We start from the raw sequence: 26,739 nt of genomic DNA on the forward strand, positions 1-26,739 counted from the left end.
GTATGACTGATTACTGTGGATGTAAGATGTGCAATGGTTCTTTATTCTCTCCACCATCATTAAGGCAGGGGCAGAAGTAGGAATAAAGTTTCTCCATGAAAGTGCTATTGAAGGTATAAATGTGGGTCATGGTTTTAGCATCGTAGAAGGACACTTGCCCTCCTTCATAATCCAGGTATATGCCCACTTTGTCGAGGTTGTTATTCATTTTCAGACTGTAAGAAGGTAAATCCAGAGCCTTTAGATCAGTTTGGTTCCTTTGTCTTAAAAGCCAGAATCCTTGCTCAGGAGTTAGAGGACAGCTGCCCTTCCGAATGATGGATTCTCTGACGACTCCAACTGTCCATTTTGTCTTCTTTGCTACTTCTACTTCCCAGTACCACTTTCCAGATGTAAAGGCTTTTGAGCCCAGCACAGCCACACTTGAGTCAAACCTCTCTGGATCATCAGGCATTACCTGCTTAATGTCACCATGCCACACACTGGTTCGGTTTTTGGAGAGCACCAGATTTGGGTGAGCTGTTTTAGGGTCCAGAGTTAATGGAGATAGGCCTAGTAAGAAAATAAGAGAAAGTAGGGCATGGGAGAAAAGGGGTGAATGCAAATTCCCATAGTAAAAGACAGTATTTACACAGACACCAGTACTTTATCTCCCTATACATATACACTCTTAGGCGGCAATTACTTACATACTTTTTATTGTTTGAGTACTCATGTTGTTATACACCTTTTTACATTTAGGGTAAAAATCAAGCTTTACCTTGAAGTAATTTATGCTCTACTGAAAGAAACAATGCAAATCATGTAAATCTGTACTAATAAATATAAGAAAATAAATAATAAGAAATAAGAAGAAGAAGAAAGGGATAAAAAAAAATTAGGTAACGTTGTCCTAGGAAAGCTTTCTAAGAAAAATAAGTTTTCAGTTGTGATATAACATATGTGAGATGTATTTAGGATGTTTTGGGTAACAGAGGGAAAAAAGGAATGAGTTAAAAACAGTTGCTTGTATGAGAGAGAAGATAAGGGGTTGCCAGTTAAAGACAGGTAAGACTGAGCTAACCAGTACAGAATTTGGAGGACAATGGTGAGTAACTTATATTTCATTTAACAGATATATAGACACTTTTGAGATCTGGATTGTTTTATGCCACTGCTGCTCAGAATGTGGTCTATAAACTGTGTGGTTACCAGCTTAGGACAAGATAGTACAGAAATTGAAAGTAAACTTTAAGTAACTTCCATAGCAATCTGAAAGAGTAATTTTATGTCAGTTGAATCTAATAATTACAAAATCGGGCTTGTACTTTATAATCTTCTTTTTTTAATTTCACTTTTCCAAGTAATTAATTTATATTGTATTCTACAAAAGTATCAGTCCATGACAGATTGAGATTTTAAAAACTGGCCCTTCATCACAGATAGTTTGAGAAGCATTGATACAGACAAAAGGGCAGCAATATCAAAATAATTCTTTTTTTTTTTTTGGCAGCTGGCTTGTATGAGCTTGTATGGGCTTGTATGGGAATTAATCCCTGGACCTTGATGTTAGCAGCACCATGCTCTAACCAACTGAGTTGACTGGCCAGCCCTAAAAAAGAATTCTTAAATGAAGAGAGGTTAGAAGCAGACCGGTAAGAAGATGACATAAATTCTAGGTGTGAGATAATTGGACTTTGGCATGAAATTTGAAAAAGGAAACATCATGTACACAGATACATATATGCATACATTTGTTGTTATTGGATTTATTTATCTTGAGAAGCAAACTCAATCCAGTCCAACTCTCTCTCTCCAGAAAAGCCTGAGTCTTTTCCATCATTCCAAAGACTTCTCTTTCCAACAAGAGGCTTTGAAGAATTAAGAATCCTGAATTTTTCCATATAGACTGAATCCCCTCCCTCTCCCATATCCCCATGTATTTTGGGTTGTTAATCTTTCCAATGTAAGGACTAGGATTTCTCTGGAGGTACCATAAAGACTTCTTACCAACTTTTAAGAACCCCAATCTGCTCGTCTGCTATCATCACTAAACCTCTGACACCTCTAGCTAGCTCAGTCTGCATTGCTCTGAAGACTCCTAGGAGTCAGCTTAGTGCTCTCTGTTTCCTTCTCATGCCATATTCAATCCAACAGCAAGTTCTGTCAGCTCCACCTTCAGAATATATTTTGAACCTAAACACTTTTCTTTTTTGGCAGATGGCTGGTATAAGGATCCGAACCCTTGACCTTAATGTTATCAGCACCATGCTTTGCCTAGTGAGCTGACTGGCCATCCCTGAGCCTAAACACTTTGACTACTTCCACCAACACCACTGACCTGGAATTACTGCAATAGCTTTTTACTCTTCCATTCCCACTCTTGCCCATCTCCAACCTATTTTGCCCATAACATGAATGAGATCATGCAGTTCTCCTACTCAACATACTCTTAGGCTTCCCATCACACCTAAGATAAAATCAAGAGTCCTTACAGAGAAGACAAGACCCACATGATTTACCCACACCTCTGACTTCATCTCCTACCACACACCCCCTCATGTACTTTGATCTAACCACCTTTGGCAGTTCCTTAAAGATACCAAACTCATTTCTATTTCAGTGTCTTTACGCTTTCTTTCCTTGTCCCAGAACACTCTTTCCCCATATGGTTCACTGCACAATATTCTAGCCTTTGTTCATGCAAGTTCAATGAAATGTTAATGACAGAATCTACTATAGTTATCATAGGTAGGTATAAAGGTGCTCACTGTGAAATTCTTTAAAGTATTCTGTATGTTTGTAATTTCCACAGTAAAATGTAGGGAGAAGGAAGTTACCGTCTCAGAGACGTTTTCTCTGGCCATTCTGTCTAAAATAGCATGTTCATCTATCATCATTATTTGTACTCTTAACCTACTTTATATTTTCTCATGAATAAGTTATTTATTGGGTGTATCCTGCTTTATTTTCTTCACAATAGTTATCACTATGTGAAATTATTTCCTTGTTTGTTGTCTATCTCCTCCACTAGAATATAATCTCTGGGAGGGCAGGGACTTCATCTGTTTTGCTTTCTCATGTATCTTCAAAATTTGGAACTGTTCCTAGGTGTTCAAGTAACTATTTGTTTAATGAATAAATTAACTTTAATCAAAGTTCTGTTTGGAATCTTGACACCAACTAATTCTACCATGCCTCATATGCCTGTTATCCTTGGCCAACGCCCAGAATGTAAACCCCTCCAGCGATTTATCCTCTCCAGTACTCTTATCCCCCTTATTCTGTTCATTGCTTCCCCTTCCTTCACCCATCCTCTACTACTTCTCTCACCGCTCCCACCCAACCCTTTGCACTCTGTGCTTTGGAACTCCCTCCCTAATTAATCCCACATCCTCAGTTTACAAAATTCTCTCATTACCTCCTTGCTTTAACATAAAACTGGCTGGTTCTTCCCCAAAAAACACAGCTTCCAAAAGTTCATGGGACTATTCATTCTCTAAATTCAGATACCAGAATTAATTAATTAATTAATTAACTAATTAATTAAATTCAGATATCAGACATCCAGTAGCCACTTCCGGACCACTACTGTACTCCTTATCCTCACATAAAAATTTACTCTTCATCTGAGGCTCTAGTCATTCCATTTCACACAACCCTCTATATCTATTTGATGCTATCAGAGTACAAACTTCCAAGTTATGCTCCAGCATTTGGATCAACTTTACTCCTCTATCCAAAACCAAGCCCATCATCCCAAGTGATTTTGCTATCTTTTACATATAGCCACTCTTCCATCCTTCAAAGTCCTTGACTTTACTGCTAGTGACTTTTGACCCCATTACACTTTAGCTGTCCATATCGATTACCATATTCTGGACCTTGTAATTATCAGAAACTAATTATTCTCTAAAATCTTAAATTCAGATATCCCATTCTCTTATTTTTTAAGCTTTCTCACTCTTATCTCTCCCTACAATAATTACTAACTTCAGAAACATCTCTAGTTTCTGACTTCTTAGTATTCTAATCTGTCTGCTTCCTGGCTTAAAGTCCTTCCCTAAACAACTCAGCTCCAGCCACTTTGTTGGCTATGACCTTAATACTTGTATCCTCTTTTTCTGCTCATACAGTACCTGCCATGTAACTCTCCAATCCTGGATCTATCTAGCCATTCAAAATTCACATCCCAATTTCTGACCAGTACAGAAGAAAAATTACAAAATTGTGCAGACAGATACCACCTCAGATTCATTATTTCCACTCTAAGTTTGACCATCAGCACTGCCCAGAAATCCTATATTTCCCAAATCAAATTCTCTCCTGTTCCTCACAACTGCAATTTCAAACCTCTAACTCCCTCCTCAAACCTTTTCTTCCACCACTTACCCCCTAACTACCAGGCAGAAGACTTCATCTCCTGCATCACAGAGAAAATAGTCTTATTGGAATCCCTTCATCTTTCCCACTCATACTGCAAGCTCACTCTGGCAAAATTGTCTGCCTCCACCATCTTTGTCTCCTCTCTATTTTCAGTGGAAAAAGGAGAGTCAATACTTTGCTCTGCTCTAGCTCTCCACTCACTCTTCCCCACTTTCACCAATTATGCCCTTCATTGTACCATTGATTTCTGCCTTTCTACAGGATACTTCCCTTCAGCAGGTTTTCATTTTATCTTTTTTGGCAGCTGGCCAGTATGGGGATCCAACCCTTGACCTTGGTGTTATAGCACAACACTCTAACCAACTGAGCTAACCAGCCAGTCCTTAGCATGTTTATACAAATCGCCTTTTGACTCTACCTGCACCTTCTAGCTTCCATACTAGAAGCTTCCATACCTTCCCTTTTCAGTCAAACTTCTCAAATGAGTGATCTATTCACTTCACTAGTGCCTCAAGTCCAAATCACTCCTGAACTCTTAACAATATAATTTCTACTCACCCCACTCTTTTGAAATTGCCCTTATCAAAGTCACCAATTGTTGCTTAAAACATCTATTTTCCAATTGTTTTCTTAATTATCTTCCAATGTACTATGCATGACCACTCCCTTCCCTCTCCTCGACACACTCTTTCCTTAGATTCCATCTCAACTTTATTTCCTGGTTTTCCTCTTATTTCTCTTGCCAGAATTCCTCACTCTCTTTTGAGGGGTCTTATTGCCTTTTATCTGCTGGTATTCTCTATAAGGAAATCCCTCCTTGACTGTATGTTCTTACTGTCCTTGGAAAATCTCATTTACGTCAACAGCTTCAGCAACCTCACTCTATACTGATGATTCCAGCCCTGGCCTCTCTCCTAAGCTCTGGTTAGAATATATTTGAATATATTTACTTAGTTGTCCTGCAGGTCCTTCAACACTACATGGCCTAAATTGAATTCATCAACTCCCTCCAAAATCTTCATCTCCTACATTTACATCCTTGGGATCTCCTTTCTTTATCTCATCACCAATTACTGTCCAATACATTTCAGCTCCTGGAATTCTGTCTTTGGAATCTATTCTTTATTTTCCATTCCCATTGCCACTCTTCTGGTTTGGATCTTAATTTTTCTTTTTCTTTCTTTTTTTTTTTTAAAGATGACCGGTAAGGGGATCTTAACCCTTGGCTTGGTGTTGTCAGCACCACGCTCAGCCAGTGAGCTAACCGTCCATCCCTATATAGGATTTTAACCCATGGCCTTGGTGTTATCAGCACCGCACTCTCCCAAGTGAGCCACGGGCCGGCCCAGGATCTTAATTTTTCACCTAGATAGCTACTACAGACTCTAAATTGGTCTTCTAGCTCTCCTTCTTTGGAGCAGAAACTACAGCTTTTATTTCTATGTGCTTAACACATAGTAAGCCTTCTATATGACAGTGTTGAATGAATGAGTGAATTTTGATGATATTTTATTGACATATACAAAAGTAAAGGAAATATATTAAAATATTTGAAATTGAATGATTCCCTAAGCTGGAATTGGCAAAATACAACCAACAGGCCAAATCTGGCCCACTGCCTGTTTTGTAAATAAAGTGGGTTTTTTGGGGTATTTTGTTTTTGTTTTTTGGTTTTTTTTGACTGGTAAGGGGATCGCAGCCCTCGGCACAGTGTGGTCTGCATCACGCTCAGCCAGTGAGCACACCAGCCATCCCTATATAGGATCCAAACCCACGGCCTCGGCACTACCAGCACCACACTCTCCTGAGTGAGCCACGGGGCCGGCCCTATAAATAAAGTTTTATTGGGACTTTTTCATGACCACTCATTTACATATCATCTATAACATCTTTTTTCACTATAATGGCAGGGTTAGGTAGTTGCAACAAAACTCATACAGCCTGCAAAGCCTAAAATATTTACTATCTGACCCTTTACAGGAAAGTACCAGCTCCTACTCTAAAGCAACAGCCTCGTTTATAAGCCTGGCAGAAAAGGAGAAATATGGACCTCCAGAATTAGCAAAGACCTAGAAATAAGTGTGCAGTATATTTACCAAGGTCTGACCACAATTAGCATAGTAAAAAAGTTTCCCACTCTGTATAGGGGGAGAGTGTATGGATGAATAATACATTACCAATAAAACAGTCATATATTAAACCCCATCTGATTTTTTTAGATGTAAAATTGTACCAGAAACTGCAAAAATCAGTTTGCATTTTAAAAAATTACTAGAAGTGAAGTTTGGCTTTATCAGGACAAAGCATACAGGAAGAAAAACACTATGTGATACCGAGGCAGCGAGAATTCTCTGGGCAAAGTAACACAGAGGAGGGAGATGTAAAGAGACTTTTGAACATCTACAAAGGGATTCCCTTAAGGATGTGGCTGAGTGCACATGCATGCAGTGAAACTCAAGGCCAGAGAAAGAATCTCCAGAAATCAGTAGGCTGAACATTTTTCGAGCTCACACAGATTGGGAATAGTTTTCAATCTTGTCGGCCAAAATTTAAAATGTCATCATGTGTGAACATGAGGTAGAGTACTCAGAAGGGTATTACCATAGAAAATAGGATAAGTTAGCTCTAGATTAAAGGCTGTTCTTAAACCACTCTAACAAAGCTTAACTAAAACCAAAAAAGGAACAAAATGATTTTACATAAAGTAACTGCATGCCACAGTTAAGTTGAAGAGAATTTAAAGAACTACAACAAAATCCAGCAAACATCAACGTAAGATTTATCATATTTGGCATCTAATAAAAAATTACCATCCAGAGGGACCATTTCCTTGTGCATCAGAATTCCAAGTAATTTATACTCCTAGGAGGGGAGCATAACTACCCACTTCTTAAGTATGGGGTGCGCATAGTAACTGCCTTCCAGAGTGTACGGTAGGGAAGGAGGAAAAAACTTTACTGTGGGGAAATCTGGGAAACACTCCCTCAGCCAGATGAGTAAAGCCAACATCAGCAATCATAAATCATGTTGACGGTATTTACACTTGATATGATGTGATTAAAATGGCACTTTAGAGCTATTGTCTTCCTCTCAATAACTCATAACTCATAAGTTTTATCATGAGAAAAACATCAAACAAATTGTAATAGTGCAGCATCCTACAAAATATATGACTGGTACTCCTCAAAACTGTCAAAGTCCCAGTACTAGCCAGCCACCAAAAAAAAAAAAAAGAAAAAAAAAAAACATCAAAGTCATCAAAAACAAGGAAAGTCTGAGAAACTGTCATAGCCAGGAGGAGCCTAAGAAACATGACAACTAAGTGTAATGCAGCATCTTAGGTGGGAAACACAATTAGTATAGAAAAAAAGTTTCCCACTCTGTATGGGGGAGAGTGTATGGATGAATAATACATTATCAATAAAACAGTCCTATATTAAACCCCATCTGGTTTTCTTAGATGTAAAATTATAAATGACATTAGGTAAAAGCTAAGGAAATCTAAAGGAACTATGGGCTTTAGTTAACAATAATGTATCAATTTTGGTTTATTAGTTACAAAGACTGTATCATATTAAATGTAAGATGTTAAAAATAGGAGAAACTGGGGATGAGGTATATGAGAACTCTGTACTATCTTCTCAATTTTTCTATAAAATTTAAAAATCTAAAAATATTCTAAAAAATAAAGCTCATTAAAAAGAAAAAAAATAGTATCCAAGCAAAGTGATGTCTTTAAAGTAATGAAAAAGAAATCCATCAACCCAGAATTCTATACCAGGAAAATATCTTTCAAAAAATAAGGTAAAATAAAGATCTTTTCAGACAAACAAAAGCTGAAGCAATTCATCAAAAGCATACTTGCACTACAAAAAAAAAAGTTAAAGGAAACTCTTCAGGCAGAAGGAAAAATTACATCAGATGGAAATCTGTTTCTATACAAAGGAATGAAGAGAGCCAAAAATTGTAAATATGTGAATTGAAAAGATATTTCTTCATTTTTTTATCTCTTTAAAAGATAATTGACTATTTAAAGCAAAAATATCAATGTATGTGGAATTTATAACATGTAGAAATAAAATGTTTGACAACAATAGCATAAAGGATGAGGGATGTAAAAGTATACTGTTGTTAGGTTTTTACTCTATATGTAAAGTGATATTATTTGAAGGTAGAGTGGGATGAGTTAGAGATGTATATTGTAAAATCCTAAAGCAATTTAAAATGTAAAAAAGTTTTTAATTCGCTTTTAAAATGTTTTTGTTTTATTGAAACATGATTGATTATACATATTTGTGGGGCACAGAGTTGAATATCAATACCTGTGTACAATGCATGATGATCAAATCAGTGTAGTTAGCGTATTCTAAAAAAATTTTTTTAATAAAACAAAGAAGTACAAATATAAGCTAATAAGAAGATGAAAAGGAAAGCTAAAAGGCACTCAATGCAAAAGAAAGAAGGTATAGGGAAAAGAAGAACCAAAGACAGATGGTATGGATAAAAAAAAAATACCAAGATGGTAGATTTAAATCCAATTAAGTCAATAATAACATTAAATATAAATAGTCAAAACATTTTTATTAAAAGAGAGGGAAATCCAGTGTGCACATCTGGATGAAAATATAAGACAGAAATTGTCAGATTAAATAAAAAGCAAGACTTAACTATATGCTAGCCACATAAAATATACTTAAAATATAAAAACACAAATAAGTTAAAAATAAGGTGAGGGTAAAAGATTTTCTGTGCAAATCTAAAGAAAACCACATAGCAATATTGATATTAGACAAAATAGACTTCAGAAAAAGGAATATTATCAGGGCTAAAGATGGACATTTCATAATTATAATGGGATTGAATCATCAAAAGGTCATAACAATCCTATGGGTATATTCACCTAATAATGGAGCTCCAAAATACATGAAACACATTTAGGATTTTTACGACCTTTTGGTGACTCAACTGGTAAATTGGACTTCATCAAAATTAAAAACATTTTTTTTTTTTTAAAGATGACTGGTAAGGGGATCTTAACCCTTGACTTGGTGTTGTCAGCACCACACTCTCCCAAGTGAGCCACGGGCCAGCCCAAAACTTTTGTTTTTTGAGAGACTCTTTTAAGAAAATAAAAAGGCAAGCCATAGAGTGAGAAAAAATGTTATAAAAACATATAAATCTGATAAAGGATTTTTATCCTTTTTTTTTTTTTTTTTTTTTTTTTTTTGGTGGCTGGCTGGTATGGGGATCCAAACCCTTGAGCTTGGTGTTACAACCTCACACTTTAACCAACTGAGCTAACCAACTGGCCCCTAGGATTTGTATCCTTTACAAGTTAATAATAAAACAATCCAACAAAAATATGACAATACCAAGTTCTGACAAGGAGGTAGGGAAAATGGACTCTCATCCATTGCAGGTAGGAATGTGAAATAGTACCTCCACTTTAGAAAAAAATATGGTAGTTTTTTATAAAATTAAACATACAGTTAACAAACATTCAGCAATCTCACTACTAGGTATTTATCCCAAAGAAACTAAAACACATAGATTTGTAAACAAGTGTTCAGGCAACTTTATTAATAATAGCCAAAAGCTAGAAACTACCCAAATGTCTACCAATTGGTGAATGAATAAGCAAATTGTGATGTATCCATAAAACATGGTTATTGATACATGTAACAACACAGGTAGATGTTAACAAGTATTATGATAAGTGAAAAAATACAGACACAAAAGACTACATAATGTATGACTTCATTTATATGAAAATTTAGAAAAGACGCATCTAAAGTGAAATAAAGCAGATCAATGAGTGTTGGGGCTGGAGAGAGAAGGAATTGACTACAAAGGGGAATGTGGGAACTTCTGGGGGTGACAGAAATTTTCTATATCTTGATTATGGAGATGTTTACAGAAGTGTATATATTTGTCAAAACTCATCAAAATGTACACTTATTGGTGAATTTTACTCTATGTTAATTATACCTCACAAAGCAGTTTTTTGTTTTTTGTTTTCAATGTCAACTACCTGGAAAAATTATTAACAAGGATATATTTGTCATTTTCATTAAATCAGTAACCATAAACAATAATAATAATGTGTCTATATTAATTCTATAAAAACTTTATTTAGAATTTTATTTCTATAAAGATTTTTTTTAGAATTCTATTTAATGTTCTTGAAATACTGTTTGTACTCTTTAGTCCTTCTCAGTCCTTTAGCATCTGCAAGAACTTAAGCAAAAACTTAGTGTCCATATTAGGCACATTTATTGAAATTATTGGTTTTCTTCTGAAGCACTGATGATCTCTAAACAATATCCTAAGATGTTATACTCTATGCTCTGAACATCAAGCACAAGAGGATCTGTGAAGACCCTATGTACATACAAAGAGCATGTATGGAAATCTCCCTCTTCAGGGCGGAGAAGCCCCAGGGATTTATATAGCTGATTTAGCAAAACAGGATAAAATGTTGGGTGTTGCCACATTTGATATAACAGTCAAACAAAATCATAGGCTGAGAAGTAATTCTGATATCAGACTCTTATCTACTTACCAGTACAAAGTCATAAATTCTTAGGTCACGGAACCAGAAAAAATTCAGTCATACCAACTAGCCTCCTTTCGGCTAAACTCTATCCTTTCCCCTGTGCCAGACTCTACAGAACTACTTAGGTCCACAGAAGAGATCCCACAGATGACACACAGATTAAGAGCCCCAAGAACCAATAGTTACTACCCACTAATACCTGGAGAGAGAATGGACTGCATTTCCCTCCATATCATGTACTGGATGGGACCTTTGAACTGCCCTGGATCCAGCTTTCTGGAGATAAGCTCTCTGGGTGCCAGAGCTCTCATTCCTTGCTCCAAGCTGCAGAGGACATAAATCATTTATTCTTAGACATTCTCTCGGGACTGAAGGAAAGGTATTAAGAGTACCATAGGGAAACACTTACCTATCCAAGAGAGCTGAGATGTCCTAAAAGAAGAAAGGAGAAATAGAGAAGTCAGATGCCTGTTTATCAACTCCAAAAATTTCTTTGGTGATACTGGCCCCCACAAGAATTTGATCATCAATACTAGGATTCTGTGCATGTGGTCTCCAACCCATGCCCACCCACTTCTTTCATCCTCCATATGCTTTTCTGGTCTGTATCCCCTATCTAACCCAGGATAAACTTCCCTTACCTTGCTCTGATTTTCTAAAGTTCCCTTTTACAGGGAACGAGAGAAACCAACAAGACAATAATTAAGGTTAACCTATTTTTACCTATATGAGAGCTTTCAAGTAGTATCAGAAGAAAAACACAGTAGATATTCCAGTTCCAAGGCCACTTTTCCTTACTGTGGCTAGGTAAACTTCTAAGTGCTGAGGTGGTAACCAATGCCACTTTAGAAGTGAAGTTTCAGGTAGCAAAGGTTGACAAACAGCTTTTCAGGTCAATTTATGATTGCTGTGAGCCAGTCAGAGATACAGCTCAGGCTGCAACTTTCTCGTTTTTGAGAAATAAAGCTTCAAAGTTCTTTATGAAAGAATATTAAGATATTAATACATTAATGGGATTTTATTATCTTGTTTGGGGATGAAAGTAAAGCTTTCTGCTCAGCATAAAGCAAAAGTAGCCTCCTGTTTTTCTCCCAGAGAATCTTGAAAGCTTTACAGCAGTTTTGTTTTGCTTTGTTTTCTTTGGCAGTGAAAAGCCACCTCTACACTCTTTCCAACCCTCTTCTCCCCTCTAAGTGTACCCATAATCATGTTGGTATGGGGTCTCACTTTGAGAAAATTGAAGGAGTTCTGTTCTTCCATCCGTGCCTGAATGCTCACCAACATATCCTTGGCTAGGAGACACTGCTCCTGAAGCTGGTTCAGATTCAGCTCCATCTCTTCATTCAAGGCTTTCCCCTCTTCCCGGAGCGCATTTAAAATGTCTTTTTCTTTGCTGCACAGGAACTGAGTCAGCTTTAGAAACTCCAGGGACACATGTTGCTGTAGATGTAGCTTGTTTTCCTGGAAACCTCCATGATCATCACCATGGTTATTACTGAGACCAGCACTTGGGGATGGGGTCCCACACAACCAACACACACAACGTGGGAAATAACATCAGAGGAAAATGCAATCAAATGGCTACTGAGTATCAGTATTAACCATACTAAAAGGAGCCCTTTGGGAGACTCACTCCTTCTTTCCCAGCCAGCTTTATAGTTCCGTATAAAATAGTTAAAAGTGGTTTCTAGGTTCCTAGTGCGATACTGAGGTGGTAACCGATGCCATATTAAATAAGACTATGGAGTTAATCCAACATTTTAGAATGAATATTAATACCCTCCTAGATTGGTAAACCAATATCTACCAAGGAGTGCTGTTAGTCTGGGGCTATAAGGTGGCTGGAAGAACTGTCTTTAACTAGAAATCAGAACACTGGGGGTGGTGGAGGAGGTGCCACTCCTCCTGCCAGGACAGTATAAAAGAAGCAGGCAATGAGCAATGTCTGCAGCACTGAAATCAATAACAGCTACACTTGCAGCTCTGCTCTTGGGTGTCCTCAGCATCCTCACAGGGGAATCATCTGACATCTGGCTTCTCAGATCCTCATCCTCCTCATTTCTAGTGATTTCCACATTTCTTCACTCATTCCCATAGTCACACCTGGGGTTTTATCATCCCCCCGCAATTGCACCGTCTCTGCAATAACTTCCTGTGCTGCTCCATGCTTACTTACTCAGGGACCCCTATGGCAACAATTATTGGATCTCATTGAAACCGCCTATTCATTGACGCTTCCATTTCTATTTATCAACGTCCATCTCCATGTCCCTCCTTATCCAGCTTGGATTTCATGGTTCATCATTATTATTACACTCTTAAGACAGTCTTAACTCCTTCTCTCCTATAGCTCATGATTTTCTGATTTCCATTTTACCTTTCTCACCACTGTTTCTCAGTCTTATTTGTTGGTTCCACTTCATCTAATCAAGCTCTAAATATTAGAATTACCTGATATTCTGTCCTGGGCTCTTTCCCATTCTCATTCTACATTTTCTTTCTAGGCAGTATTCTCTACTCCCATGGTTTTATATACCATCTAATGCTGACTTTTTTCCCCCTAATGGCCACCTTTTACATCTAATCAGTCACCACATCCGAGGTAATTTTCATCTCCACAGCATATGCTCAAGCTCTTTATTTCTCTGCATCTCCACTGCTTCTCTAGTCCAAGCCACCATCATCATTCTTTGGGACCACTGCAGTAGTCTTCTAACAATTGTCCTTGTCATTGCCTCCCTTCAATCCATTCTCCACACAGCCACCACCAGAATGATATCTTCAAAATGAGCTAAAACCATGTCTTTTTTAAAACCCTTTAATGGCTTCTCATTATTCACAAGATGAAGTTCAAATTCTTAATATTATCTACACAAGGGTCTATGTGATTGGGCCCATATCTGTCACTTCAGTATCATCTTGCTTAGCATGCTCCAGCTTTACTGGCCTTCTCTCTTTTCTTTTCTTTCTTTTTTTTGTTTGTTTGTTTGTTTGTTTTGGCTGCTGACCAGTACAGGGATCGAACCCAGGACCTTGATATTACTAGCTCCATGTACTAACCAACTGAGCTAACCAGCCATCCCTGGCCTTTTCTCTTTTTAACATAGCAACTAACTTCCTGTCTCAGGACTTTTCCATATGCTCTTTCCTCTTCCTAGAACATTCTTCTCCAGGCCAACTCCTTCATATTCCCCTCACCCAGTTCACTTGACTAAATTACTTATCTTTCAGTTCTCATTTTTAATAAGTGACTTCTTCAGAGCATGTCCTTCCCCCACTCTAGGTTAGGATCTCCATTCATATGCTCTCGTAATACTCTATATACTCTATATTTTCATTTATAGTAATTATCACAGTTGTTATTTTATTGTTATTGGTGGAATTATTTAATTAACATCTGTCTATCACCCCCAGCATGTAGTATAATGCCTGACCCACTGAATAAATATTTGTTGAATGAATGAATGTTGACTCTAATAGCTGAACTAGGAACTCTTACAACAGGAACAAGAGTCGCTGGAAACACCATTACTTCCATTTATCCTTCTTCTTTCTCTGAGTCTACATATTTCTTCTTCTTGATGCCAAATGAGAGAAGGCTCTTCTCCATACATAACCCATAAAGAAACAGAACTCCCAATTTAGTCCCCCACGTAGGGACTCATGTGACAAATCTCTAACCACTAATGTTGTCCTAGAGCTCCTGTAAAGTTGAAAGTATAGGCAATAACTATTTAGTTTGGGAGCAGCTAAGAAAGATCAAATCAGATGGGAAAAGCCAACAACATGAGAGACCTCGGTCCAGAGGTGCCTGGTTATAAACCCAATGGAAAGAAAGGTAATTCTTTGGATGTAGCAATCTTTAGCGGATTTTTCTGGTAAATTCCTTATTTTTCCATACATAAAGGGAAAGAGCAGACAAATCTCAACCCCATGACAAATCTCAACCTAATGATTGAAAGGATCAGCATATTAGGAAAAGATCAATCTGCTCTGTTGATCAACTATTGGGAACCTATTCCACCACAGTATTTCTTTTCACCTTACAATGTCAGTTTTCTAATTCTGTAGCCCAGGTGCTATTTAGTCTGTTAATAATATATGAGTAGGTACCTTTGTACCCACATAGCCGAAGTTACAAGGAGAGTATATTCCAGTTCTCTCTCATAATCCCTCTACCTTGCTCCTCACCTTGTAAGCAGCAATAGCATCCTTCTGCATATTCTTCAGGGTCTGAAGTTCCTTCAAGATTGTCTCCAGTTGACCCTGATGGATGGCAAGCTCCTCCTGGGAATACCAAAGAGAATTAATCGACAGTGACTTGGGAGATGAAGGGCCATAGAAAACATCTCCCCTAAAGCCCAAGTGTGCCAGAAAAAAGTGAGCTCATACTGCAAAAATCTTTCCCTTCCCCTATATTTTTCAAGAATTGTGAAGAAAATTACAAGCAGGCAGAAAAACTTAGTTTTGCCTTCTTATTAGCTAGCTATAAGGGGTTGAAGAAGGTAATGAAACTCTATACATTTTCCACTCTAGGTACACTGTTCTCACCATCTATACTTTTACTTTTACTGTTCCCACTTGGAGCACTGGTTTCTGCCATCCACATGCAAATTATTTCCCAAGTCCTGTCCCTTTTTTCACTATACAACCCCTGACTATTACAGCTTTCTCAAATCTTCCCAGAAATTCTTAACACTTATGAATTACAAATGTGATACAATTTAATTGTCTGTAGTAAACTATCTTATTTTACTTTTGTTGTTTTATTCATTCTAAACTTGACTAAATTACAAAACTTTTATAACAAGAGCAATATCTTATATGTCCATATTCTACACAGTGTTTAGTAGACTGTGGTCATGGCAGAGTTCAGGTAACTATTTGAGGGAATAGGCCAGAGCTACTCCTCTGTTCCTTTTCTATAAGCAGCAACTCTAGAGAAAGAAAATTGCAAGATATTTTATATTTTCTGAGCACTCTGAGCTTTCTAATCATCATTTGAATAAAGGGGTGGGATTGGAAGAGAGAAAAAGCCCTACAAAAGATTTTTCCTAGATTTCCTAAGGGATTGCTCAAGGCCCAGGGCTTACCCACCATGAAGAAATGGACAGCATCAGAGATTTGCAGGAACTCCTTAGACTGCCCCACAGACAACCGAGCATCCTTGCATTGAAAGCAGATCAGTTTCCCATCTGGCTTACTGAAGAGTTTCAGGTTCTCTCCATGCTCTGGGCACTGGGGAAAGCCCTTGAGTAGGGGTAGCTTGTTAATCTTCTCTACCAGCTTCTCCAGTACAAGGTTGAATGTACACCTGCTATACTGACATAGCATCTTACACTCAGGACAGAATGTTTCCTTTGCTTGCAGTTTCCAAAAGTTTTGGATACAGGCTTGGCAGAAGTTGTGGCCGCAGCTTAGCATCAGTGGATCACGGAACCAATCATTACACAGTGGGCAGTGTAGCTCCATAGTAATATCTTGTATCCCCACTTTAGAGGGTATGTGGGTGATTGAATCATTCAATTCAACATAGTTGCCTGGATCAGTGTTGGAGGAGGTGTTAGAGGATACCTTTGGAAAAGAACAGCTAAAATGAGTTTCTCTCTCTTGTTGCCCATTTCAGCACTTTAGGATGTTGGGCTCCATTCCTAAAGGAACTGAGAATTGGTGTAACCAGAGTAAAAGCACCATAATCTCTCCTTTGAAAGTGATCCAATAAATTTGGTGTTTTCTAACACGAAATAGTTTATGACACTATTTAAACTTTACTAGAAAACCAAGGCAGAGGAAGAAAGAGTACTCAACCAAAGCAATGTATTTTGTTGTACATTCCTCTTTCCACTCAAAAAAGGTCACATAATGTATGATTCCATTTATGTGAAATATACGAATAGGTAAATCCATAACAGAGAAAGTAGATTAGTGGTTGCCAGGGGCTGGGGGAAGGAGAAATGGGGGGGGTGACTGCTTAACGGGTATGGGGTTTCCTTTTGCAATGATGAAGATGTTTTGGGACCTGATAGAGATGATGGTTTTACAGCATTGTGAATGTACTAATTGCCACTGTAATGTACATTTTTAAATGGTTTTATGTTTTATGAACTTGACCTCAATTTTTAAAAATTGAAGCCATTTGACTCCAGAGGCATAATTTTTATACTGAACATTCCCCTTTGCAGAATGCTGTATTATAGTGTCTTCCAGGATGTGCTACTATTTGATGAATAGCCACCAGAAGTGGCTTCAATCTCAATACCTAAGGGTCTGATGACATGAGTAAACATTCAGTGATGCCAGCTCTGCTCTAGTGCCCATACTTTCTGGGGCATAGAATGAGTAACATGGAAGCTCTGACATAGTGCTCACATCTGACCCTCCACTATATTTGTGGATCAGGACAAAGTACAATTAGAAGCCTCTGGCCCATTCTCCTTTTCACCTCCCAGACTCCTCACCCTGTCCCTCATAAGCAAGCATGTGGAAAACCCAACCCACACAACCAAGCTACACACACACACACACACACACACAAACACACACCTGCACACAACTGCCCTTGGGCCATACCTCAAGCCTACCAATATACACACTGGCAGAGGTGTAGCCTGGGTGTGACTGGTACTGACAAAAGAGCTGTATTTTGTCTCATCTTGTTTTGGGGAAAAGAGCTATGGAGGCCCTAGAAGTGGGCTATGAATCTCTTGGGCAGAGAATTCTAGGGTCTCAGATCTGGAGTGTGATCTAAAAAGTAGGAGAGAGCATAGGCTCTATGTGGGTATGTCCCTTTGGTTCCATGGATTCCTCATCTTATAAAGAGGAACATAGCTGGAGGAGAGCCAGAGCTGGAGCCTCAAAGCGTGGGCTCAGGGAAGGGCCCCCATTGCCCAGGTCTAAGGATGGTTCTATCCTCCTCTCCCATCCCACTCACCCTTCTCCTAGCTCATCTAAGATGGGTTGGGCCTGTCTCTGTTCTGGAACCAGCAAGGAGGGGTAGTCCTGAAAGCAAGTCTCTGAGTTTCATCTCACAGGCCACACCTTTAGTAGAACTGAATTCCTGGAGTCTCAAAGTCCCTGTGGGGCTTGTCTGACTTGGCTATGTGGAGGACCTTGTTGTCACCATTGATTACCCAGGTTCTAGGATTCTAGGCTCTTCTTCCTAATAAGTTTTCTGCCAGAATTCCTAGAACAACCCTGCCCACCCCCAGACTTTCAAATGCCAGCATTCATTGCTCTCAGCATATACCATGACCAGGCCTGTATATTCTTACCCTTTCCTAAATGCTAAAGATGACAAGCTGTGATCCAGAAGTATAAAAATGGGTACTGATATAAGCTTTCTCAATGTAGAAGGATAATCTGTATGATGGAGATAAATGTGTTTTGTGGTAGCATAATAGATGGGCCCCTGACCCTTGACTAGGGGCTGTCGTCAGGGGAAACATGTGGGAGAGAGAACTAAGATGAGACTTGAAAGATGAGATCTTAGGCAGACAGAAGTAAGGAAGATTATTATGGGTAAAAAAGAAATGTTAAATGTACATGTGCTATTCTTCAATTTGTATATATCATCTCCCTCTGAAGGATGAAAAACTTAAATATAGACAGAAGATTTATTCTGAGGCAAAAATTCCTGAGGGTTGATCCAGGGGTTACTCTGCTGCTCTTGAGAGAGAAAATGGAGCTTAGAGGAGTCTGAACCTGCTCTGACACTCAAGTCAGTGGTAAAATCAAGGGAATTCAAAGAGTTCTAATCCGAAGGCCAGGGCTATCTCCATCTGCCGTATATCCCCTTGAGAATTTAATACCCAGAACTGCTCTATTCCTCTTTCCTAACCCTTCATTCCCAGTTAGAAGTTCATATTTGCCTGTACTTATGGGCTTCCTTTTCTCATATTCAGATTTATTCTAGCCAGGGAAATACAGCTAAAAATCCTTTGCCTCATCATGAAATTCCATTCTCATTGATGACTGTTTATGTTGCCCTCACCCCGTTCCTAGATTCTCACCTTTATTTCTCCAGATGCTTTGGCTTGAGTCCATAGACCCTCGCTCTGTAGTTTCCCACACAGCTTGTGTTCCTTAACCTTGATACCTGATTTCTCCACACTTGGGTCTTGCCTGTCTGGACCTATAATGTAGCCATTTTCTCTTTAAATGTCACCTCTCCACCATTCTTTCCAGTCTCTTTCTGAAATGCCTGTCAGACAGATGTCAGAGCTTCTCACTCTAGACTCCATTTCTCTTAATTTCTCTTTCATAATTTCTTTTCTTTTCTTTTTTTTTTTTTTTTTTTCTTAAAGAGCTTACCTAGCCAAGAGTGAAGAGAAGGCCATTCCTGGCCAGAGACCCTGAATAAAAGTGGGAAAGTATTAACTATGTTGGTAAATTCAGAGAACAGTAACTAGGATAGAAAATGGACACTAAGAAGTGTTGAGAGCTAAGGCCAAAACTAGGTTACAGTCTGATTTTAAAGAGCCTTGAGATATAATGGATAACATTTGTAGGCCTTGGAGTCAAACTGTCCTGTGTAACTTCTGTGAAATCTTGGGTAACTTAATGTTCTAAGTCTCATTTCCCCATCTGTAAAGAGGAATATGTTCATTCAATGGCATTCATTGAACATCTACTATGGGTCAAGCACATCATGATGGTAATGCCTCCTCGTAGGGTGTTGTGAGGATAATTTAATAAACATAAAGCATCTTGAATGCTTCCTGACCCATACTAAGTGCTGATTAAATGTTAGCTGTTAGTATTGATTACGAAAATGTTAAAATTCCTTCTTCCATGAGAAAGATTGTGCCATTTTTTTTTCTTGGCGGCTGGCTGGTACGGGGATCTGAACCCTTGACCTTGTTGTTACAAGGCTCCTCTTTCATAATTTCTAAGTCCATGGCTTTCTGTGCTTTGCTCTGGACATAATCTCCCATTCTTGTTTTATATATATTATTTATTTTTTGTTTCTTTAAACATCTTTGAATTAGATGAGTTCTTCCTGAGTCAGCTATTTGCAAGAGACCTATATGAGTGTGTAGGCAGGGCCATAGTTGAGGCTATTTTCTTTATGAAACATGTGTGCATGAGTTCTTTTTTCCTCAGTATCTGCACTGCAGAATTGCTTACAATGCAAATTCTGTCTCCTCCATTCTACCTCATCTACAGACTGCTTCTGGCAAATACGGCTTTTTTTGTCCTTGTTCAACTTCACCTACCCTATACCTCGAATCTTTGTGACAAATGGGTATAGAGAAGCTCCGCTTCATCCTGCTTTCCTGTTCTCATTGTTCTACGCAAGGGCTTGTGGGTCTTGGCCCACAGGATGGGGCACTTTCTTTGGAGAACTATGTCACTCCCCTTTCGTGTGAGATCTGCATCCCTAGACATCTTCTCTCACACTCCTTTCTGATTTTCATTATATTTGGCAGTCCTTCTCATAAGTTATAATCCAAGCTATCTGATGTCTCTACTTTCATTGCAAAAAGTTTGTCTGTTTTTCATTCTCTTTGTAGTTTTGACTTAAAGAAGGATGAGTTTCTAAGAGAAGCAGGAACACTTACTGTTTTTCAGTCCACCATTTATTTTATTTACTTATTTATTTTTTTAAAGATGACCGGTAAGGGGATCTTAACCCTTGACTTGGTGTTGTCAGCACCACGCTCACCCAGTGAGCAAACCGGCCATCCCTACATGGGATCCAAACCCGTGGCCTTGGTATTATCAGCACCACACTCTCCCGAGTGAGCCACAGGCCGGCCCCTTCAGTCCACTGTTTAAAGACCAAAGCGTAAATTATTTTTTGACACCTTATCCAACATTTCTATGTGTCTAAAGAAGTGTGTGTGTGTGTGTGTGTGTGTGTGTGTGTGTGTATGTGTGTGAAGGCGGTAGACAGGATTAGATAATGGACTTTCAGCAATCAGTGTAGATTCTTTTCTTCAAAGTTTAAAAATTGAATTTCCCTCTAGCCCACAGGACATGAGGACTCAAAGTCAATGTTTAGCGGTCACCATAGCATTTATAGAAAATACTATGTGATATTCTTTGCACACTTGAATTTTTAAATTAAGATCAATCCCCAATACCTACTAGATATGTTAATCACAGTAGCTGTCTTTCCCATAGTCCATGCTAAGGTCAGGCCTACACACACCATGTGGCCTCCATCCCCTCTCCCAGGCCACAGATGGGCTTCTGATCCATTCTATAGGCTGTCCAGCAACCCGAGATGTGACCTGATGCTAAAAGATAATGTTGGAAACCCAGAACCTCTCATAGATTTGAATCTGGAAACTAAGATAAAATCAGGAAATTGACAGTAGGAGCAAGTTTAAAGATTACCACGAAATAGAGTTTGGGACATGAAAGGTCATGGCAAGGACAGTCATAAGAAAAAGGAACCTAGGAGATTCATTTTAAACAGACAGCAAAAGAAATGCAGGAATGAAGGGTGGAGAGAGTCAGCTGGTAGAGACAAGAATTAAAAAGAGAAAGAAATGTGGAGAACATCTGCGTTATGTTAACCATAGCACTGTCCTTTGGCTCTTCTTGGATTCCTATACCTAGCATGATGCCTTGCCATAGTAGGGGCTCAACATATGTGCTGCAGGAAAGACTGTTTATCCTCACAGTAACTGAGGTTATCTCTTTGCTTAAGGTAACTGGTCTGAATCTCTGCCCTTGTCATGGACCCTCTGCCCCAGTACTCTATGGAATTTTTTTCTTGGAGTGCTAGAGCAGAGTTTGCTAAACACTTATTTAATGGCATTCTCAATCTTCATCCTCCTTGACTTTTTCAGTCTATTCTTTGTCCCTTGTGATGCAATAATGTCCTAATTCTCCTGCCTCTCTTCTGCCTTGTCTAGTTTCTCTTCCTCTTCTCATTTCTTTACGTGTAAACAATCACCATGGTCTGTCTTCAGCTGTCTCCTATCTCTATGTTCTCTTCTTAACAAGTGAGCCACTCATTCCTGTGACTTCACAGACAGCCTCTATAAAGGTTATAGAGATAAGAGACTCCCAAATCTGTATCTCTGAGCCATGGCTGGGTCCTTGAAAATCAACATGACTGAAACAGAACTCATGTTTCTCCCTAAATCAGTTCCTTCCTTTCACTTCCCTATTTCCATTTATTGCACCACCAATCTCTGAGTTTTGAAATCTGAATTATCTTTAGACATTTCATTATCCTCTTCCTTCCCCATCATCTAATCAGTTGAAAGGTCTAGTTAATAATAATAATAATTGCTAGCCCTCCTCTGCCTCCAAAATCCTATGTTGCTCTTCATAGCGTACCAAAATAAGTTTTGTGGGGTTTTTAAAGGGCCTTAGAATTCAGAATTCTCTACAAGATGTTGAAAATTTATAGCTCTAGTCTTATTTCCCATGGTTCTGTTGTACACTTGATATTTTAAATTTACCATACTTTTACATATTAATAATTCATTTAAGTTTCATTAACCAAAAGATTTTAAAAGATGATTACTTTATTTTTTGTACTAGCCTGAGTGAACAATTGTGTGGAAGTGAAGAGAAAAAAATATGTTTATTCTCTACCCTCTCAATGTGTACCTAGAAGAACAAACCCAGAAAAATATGCCCATCAGGGACTATGCAAGTACAGAAAAATATTGCATTTTATGCCATTCAGGGCTGTTTTGAAAACTTTAAAAAAGATGCATTCTGAATAGGATAAAACTTGTGGGAGAACCTGCCCAATTGGAGGTGAAGAATCTAGGAGAAGAGTCACCTACCAGAGCTGGTTTTTAATCCTGGTGAATGGTGTCTTTTGAAGGTGGATGTCATTTAGGAATTTCATTCAATGAGTTTTTAAAATGTGTTAAAGTAGATACTGGTTTCCAAGACTGGGGCAAGGGGGAATGGGGACTGACTGATAATGGGTATGTAATTTCTTTGGGGGGATAATGAAAATGTTCCAGAATTAGATAGTGGTGATGGTTGTACAACTTTGTGAATATGCTAAAAAAATCACTGAACCGTACACCTTAAAAGGGTGAATTTTATGATATGAAAAATATATTTAATGTTATTTATTGTCAATATCATATGCTTGTATTTTCATGGTTAATTCATCTTGCCAGTTGAGGTTTAGCAATTACCTTGACTTTCAAGAATATATCTTGTGCTATAAAACAAGGGATTGATCATATTAGCTAGTATTTACTGAGTATTCACAGTGCAAAATGCTTTATGCACATTATTTTATTTAATCCTCATAACAACCCTATGGGATAGGTATTATGACCTCATTTTCAAGGAAACTGAAGCCTAGAGAGTTTAAGTAACTTGCCAGGGTCACAGTTATTAGGTGCTGGAGCCTGGATTTGAGCTTTTCATCTGACCCCAAAGTCCATTATCCTAAGCATTGAGTCAGCCAAGGGCCAATCAATATGTTTTGTGGAACTGAATTTATTAAATGGATCAAATTTGAGAGGCAAAATACCTGAAATAATTTTCTACTGCTCTAGAGGGAGGTATAGAATTGCAAACCAAAGGATATTCTGAAATTTCTGTATCTAGAAATCACACCCACTGCCAGCCCCTGTAAAGAAAGTCTAACCTCAAGGCAGAGGGAGAGAAACTCAAGCGAGAGATTGCTATTCATCCTGATAAAATCCTGGCTGGCAGGAATCACTTTCTAAGAAAGCATGTCCTCCTCCTTCCACTCACTGTACACATTCTCATAGAGCAGAGAAAAGGCAAGGAGTAGATCTATGGAGTTCTTGGAAAGTTGTAGAAGAAATATTTAATATTTCCCAGAGATTTCCCTGAGAAGTTTCGAGTTATAAATTTTTTTTTCCTTTGGTGGCTGGTTGGTGCAGGGATCTGAACACATGACCTTGGTGTTACAAGGCTGTGCTCTAACCATCCAAGCTAATCAGCCAGCCCTGGCTTGGCTGTCTTAAAGGAAGGAATTCAGTTTAACTCCTATAAGAATCAATTCTGCTTTAAATATGAAATATCAAATGTGATAATATAATCAGCAAACCAAGTGATATATAGAATCTTTTTTTAAATCTAAAACTTATAAAGTGATTACATTAATAAGGAAGGTAAATTTAGGGGGGGGGGGGGTTGTCTTTTTTTTTTTTCCAAAGATGACCAGTACGGGGATCTTAACCCTTGACGTGGTGTTATTAGCACCAGTCTCTCCCAAGTGAGCTAACTGGCCATTCCTCTATAGGGATCTGAACCCGCGGCCTTGGTGTTATCAGCACCACACTCTCCCAAGTGAGCCATGGGCTGGCCTCATGGATGGTAAATTTTTGTATGGCATTTAGTTTAATTTTTCTCAAAAGGTTATGGTGGATTTCATTACTTTCCTACCTGCCTCTCTAATCTAAATTCTCAGTTATTCTAAGGGCTAGTGAAATATAGACGCTACCAGCTGTCACAAGTTAAATATTTACCTAAATTCCCTTTCATGCTCCAAAATCCATACCTCCTCCTGTTGTACTGTTTTCCACACCATGCTTAGAAAACCTGCTGAGTTAAGAAAAGGATAACTTACCTCCATGAAGTTTAATCATAAGGCCACCAGGGGGCAGAGGCAGGCACTTGGATCAGAGCTCAGCAGGCCCAGGATGGCTGCAAACCAAGAGTGAGGGATCTGTTAGTTTGCTGGGAATGGCCTCAAAGCATGATGAAAGAAGGAAAAGTTCAGAAGCTGGAGAAAAGGGGCAAGCCAGAATGAGATCTGGCAGATTCCGTGACAGTTGGTCAGTTGCTCTGATCATCATTTGCTTAAGAGAAAGAGAAACTTTGATTGGAATGGCCTACCTGCCCACCTTTGGCAGGGGATGAGGGGGGTACAGCTCATTTAGATTCAAAGTAGGACTCTAATCTTAAAGTTCACAGATCCCCATTTCTGGACTAGCCTGCTCTATGAAAGAGGAAATGAAATAAATCTCATCAGCAGCCTATAAGCCTAACACATGAGAAGTCACCACCAAACCCCTGCTCAAGCTCCTATCACAGACAGCATCAAGAGACCAACTGAGTGGCTCTAATAGAGAACTGTTTCACCTCTCACATTCCATTGAAACAGCCGTGACTCTATCTCTGAGGAAGTAACAAAGGCCTGGAAAACACCAGGCCCTAAAGAAGCAGGATAGAAAAAGTCACCATTTCATACAGTTTTCTTCGGCAGTTTTAGCTCACAGAGATATGTACCTAGACTGTGCTCCCATGTGACCTATAAAAAGCCATCACAGAACCAACAGTTTTTCTTACAGTAATTCCTCTAACTCAATACGTTTTCTTGAATGTCTAGCTCCCGCCTAGTTGTCCAGCCTTACTGCCCACAACTCTTCCCCCCGTGTTTGGGATTGCCCAAATATGCCATGCTTCTGTGGTTTTGCACATGTGGTTACTTCTAGTAGAAGTAACCCCCTTCCCCATGCTCCAGTCATTATCCCAGATCTTTCTACATGTCTATATTATTGGCCTTAACAGTATGTACAGTAGTGTCCCCTTATCCTTGGGAGTTATTTCCCTAGCAGATGCCTGAAACCTCGGATAGTACCAAACCCTTGTATATATTATGATTTTTCCTATCATACATACCTATGATAAAGTTTAATTTATAAATTAGACACAATAAGAGATTAACAAGAATAACTAATAATATAATAGAACAACTGTAACAATATGCCAGCATCACTACTCTTGTGCTTTGGGGCCATTATTAAGTAAAATAAGGCTTACTTGAAAAGAGCACCGTGATACCGTGATAGTCAATCTGACAACTGAGACAGCTACTAAGATTCTAACGGATGGGTCACATATACAGTGTGGAGATGCTGGACAAATGGATGATCACACCTCCCAGGCAGGACATAGCAGGATAGTGCAAGATTGTATCACCCTACTTAGAATGGCACAGGATTTAAGTTTTATGAATTGTTTGTGGAATTTTTCATTTAATATTTTCGGGCCTCAGTTGACTCCAGGTAACTGAAACCACAGAAAGCGAAACTGTGGATAAGGGGGGACTACTGTATTTTATTTGTTTGATTGCACATCTGCCCCTCCACTAAGTTGTGAATAAGGATAGGGCAGTGCAGTGTCTTTCCAACTTGAATACATGGCATCTACTGGATCAAAATTCCTTGTCCAATAAATAGTGATGAAACACTGGTGATCACTTAAAAACTATGTAAGAAAATTAATTTTGTTTCATCTTGAATATTTTTATTGTTGTCTAAAACATTTAATAGTCGTTAGTATAGATAATTGTACTAAATCCTGGAGTCTGTACATTCTCAAGCCTTTAGCCCAGGGATGAGAATACTGGCCTAGAAGACAAGCCTTGTCTCCCACCAGAGCACTAAGTAACCTTGCCTAAGACATTAAATTCCTCTGGGCATCAGTTCCTCTATCTCTAAAATGTGAATTCCTAAAACAACTGTCTCTAGAAGTCTGTGATTCCAAATTCTATATAGCAAGAGGTCCCAATTTCCACAAAGGAGAACTTCAAGTCTTTATTTCACTATTTAGAAACAAAGTAGGGTGTGCGGTAGACAGTGATGTCTAAGAAACTACATATACCAAGTTCTACCATATACAGTCATGTACCGCATAATGATGTTTGCATCAACGTTGAACTGCATATATAATGGTGGTCCCATAAGATTTTAAGGGAGCTGAAAATTTTCTACCACCTAGTAACATTGTAGCCATCATGATGTCATAGCAGAATACATTACTCAGGTAAAGACAGAAAAAAATGACTATACCATATAGTCTAGGGCATGTAGTGGGTGTAGGCTATACTCTCTAGGTTTGTGTAAGTGCAC

The 26,739-nt window shown here is 38.6% G+C and overlaps 1 protein-coding gene across 1 annotated transcript; it reads right to left on the reverse strand.

The window, feature by feature from the left end:
• Positions 1-10: 10 nt before the first annotated feature.
• Positions 11-24,458, reverse strand: TRIM69 (tripartite motif containing 69). The gene is made up of 7 exons (XM_063090060.1): positions 24,453-24,458; positions 16,019-16,495; positions 15,113-15,208; positions 12,149-12,382; positions 11,331-11,353; positions 11,121-11,245; positions 11-552 (listed from the first exon to the last, which is right to left on the reverse strand). The coding sequence occupies exons 1-7, from the start codon at positions 24,456-24,458 to the stop codon at positions 11-13; spliced, it is 1,503 nt and encodes a 500-aa protein (XP_062946130.1).
• Between the last annotated feature and the right edge of the window lie 2,281 nt (positions 24,459-26,739).

The sequence above is a fragment of the Cynocephalus volans genome, chromosome 3 (genome assembly GCF_027409185.1).
Source record: "Cynocephalus volans isolate mCynVol1 chromosome 3, mCynVol1.pri, whole genome shotgun sequence".
NCBI classification, from domain to species: Eukaryota; Metazoa; Chordata; class Mammalia; order Dermoptera; family Cynocephalidae; genus Cynocephalus; species Cynocephalus volans.

Excerpts from the sequence above, each read along its gene's own strand:
- TRIM69 (XM_063090060.1), bottom strand. Across the intron at positions 15,209-16,018 it reads ATGCTGTCCATTTCTTCATG|GAGGAGCTTGCCATCCATCA; the intron begins GTGGGTAAGCCC and ends TGGTATTCCCAG. Across the intron at positions 11,246-11,330 it reads ATCTCAGCTCTCTTGGATAG|CTTGGAGCAAGGAATGAGAG; the intron begins GTAAGTGTTTCC and ends TGTCCTCTGCAG.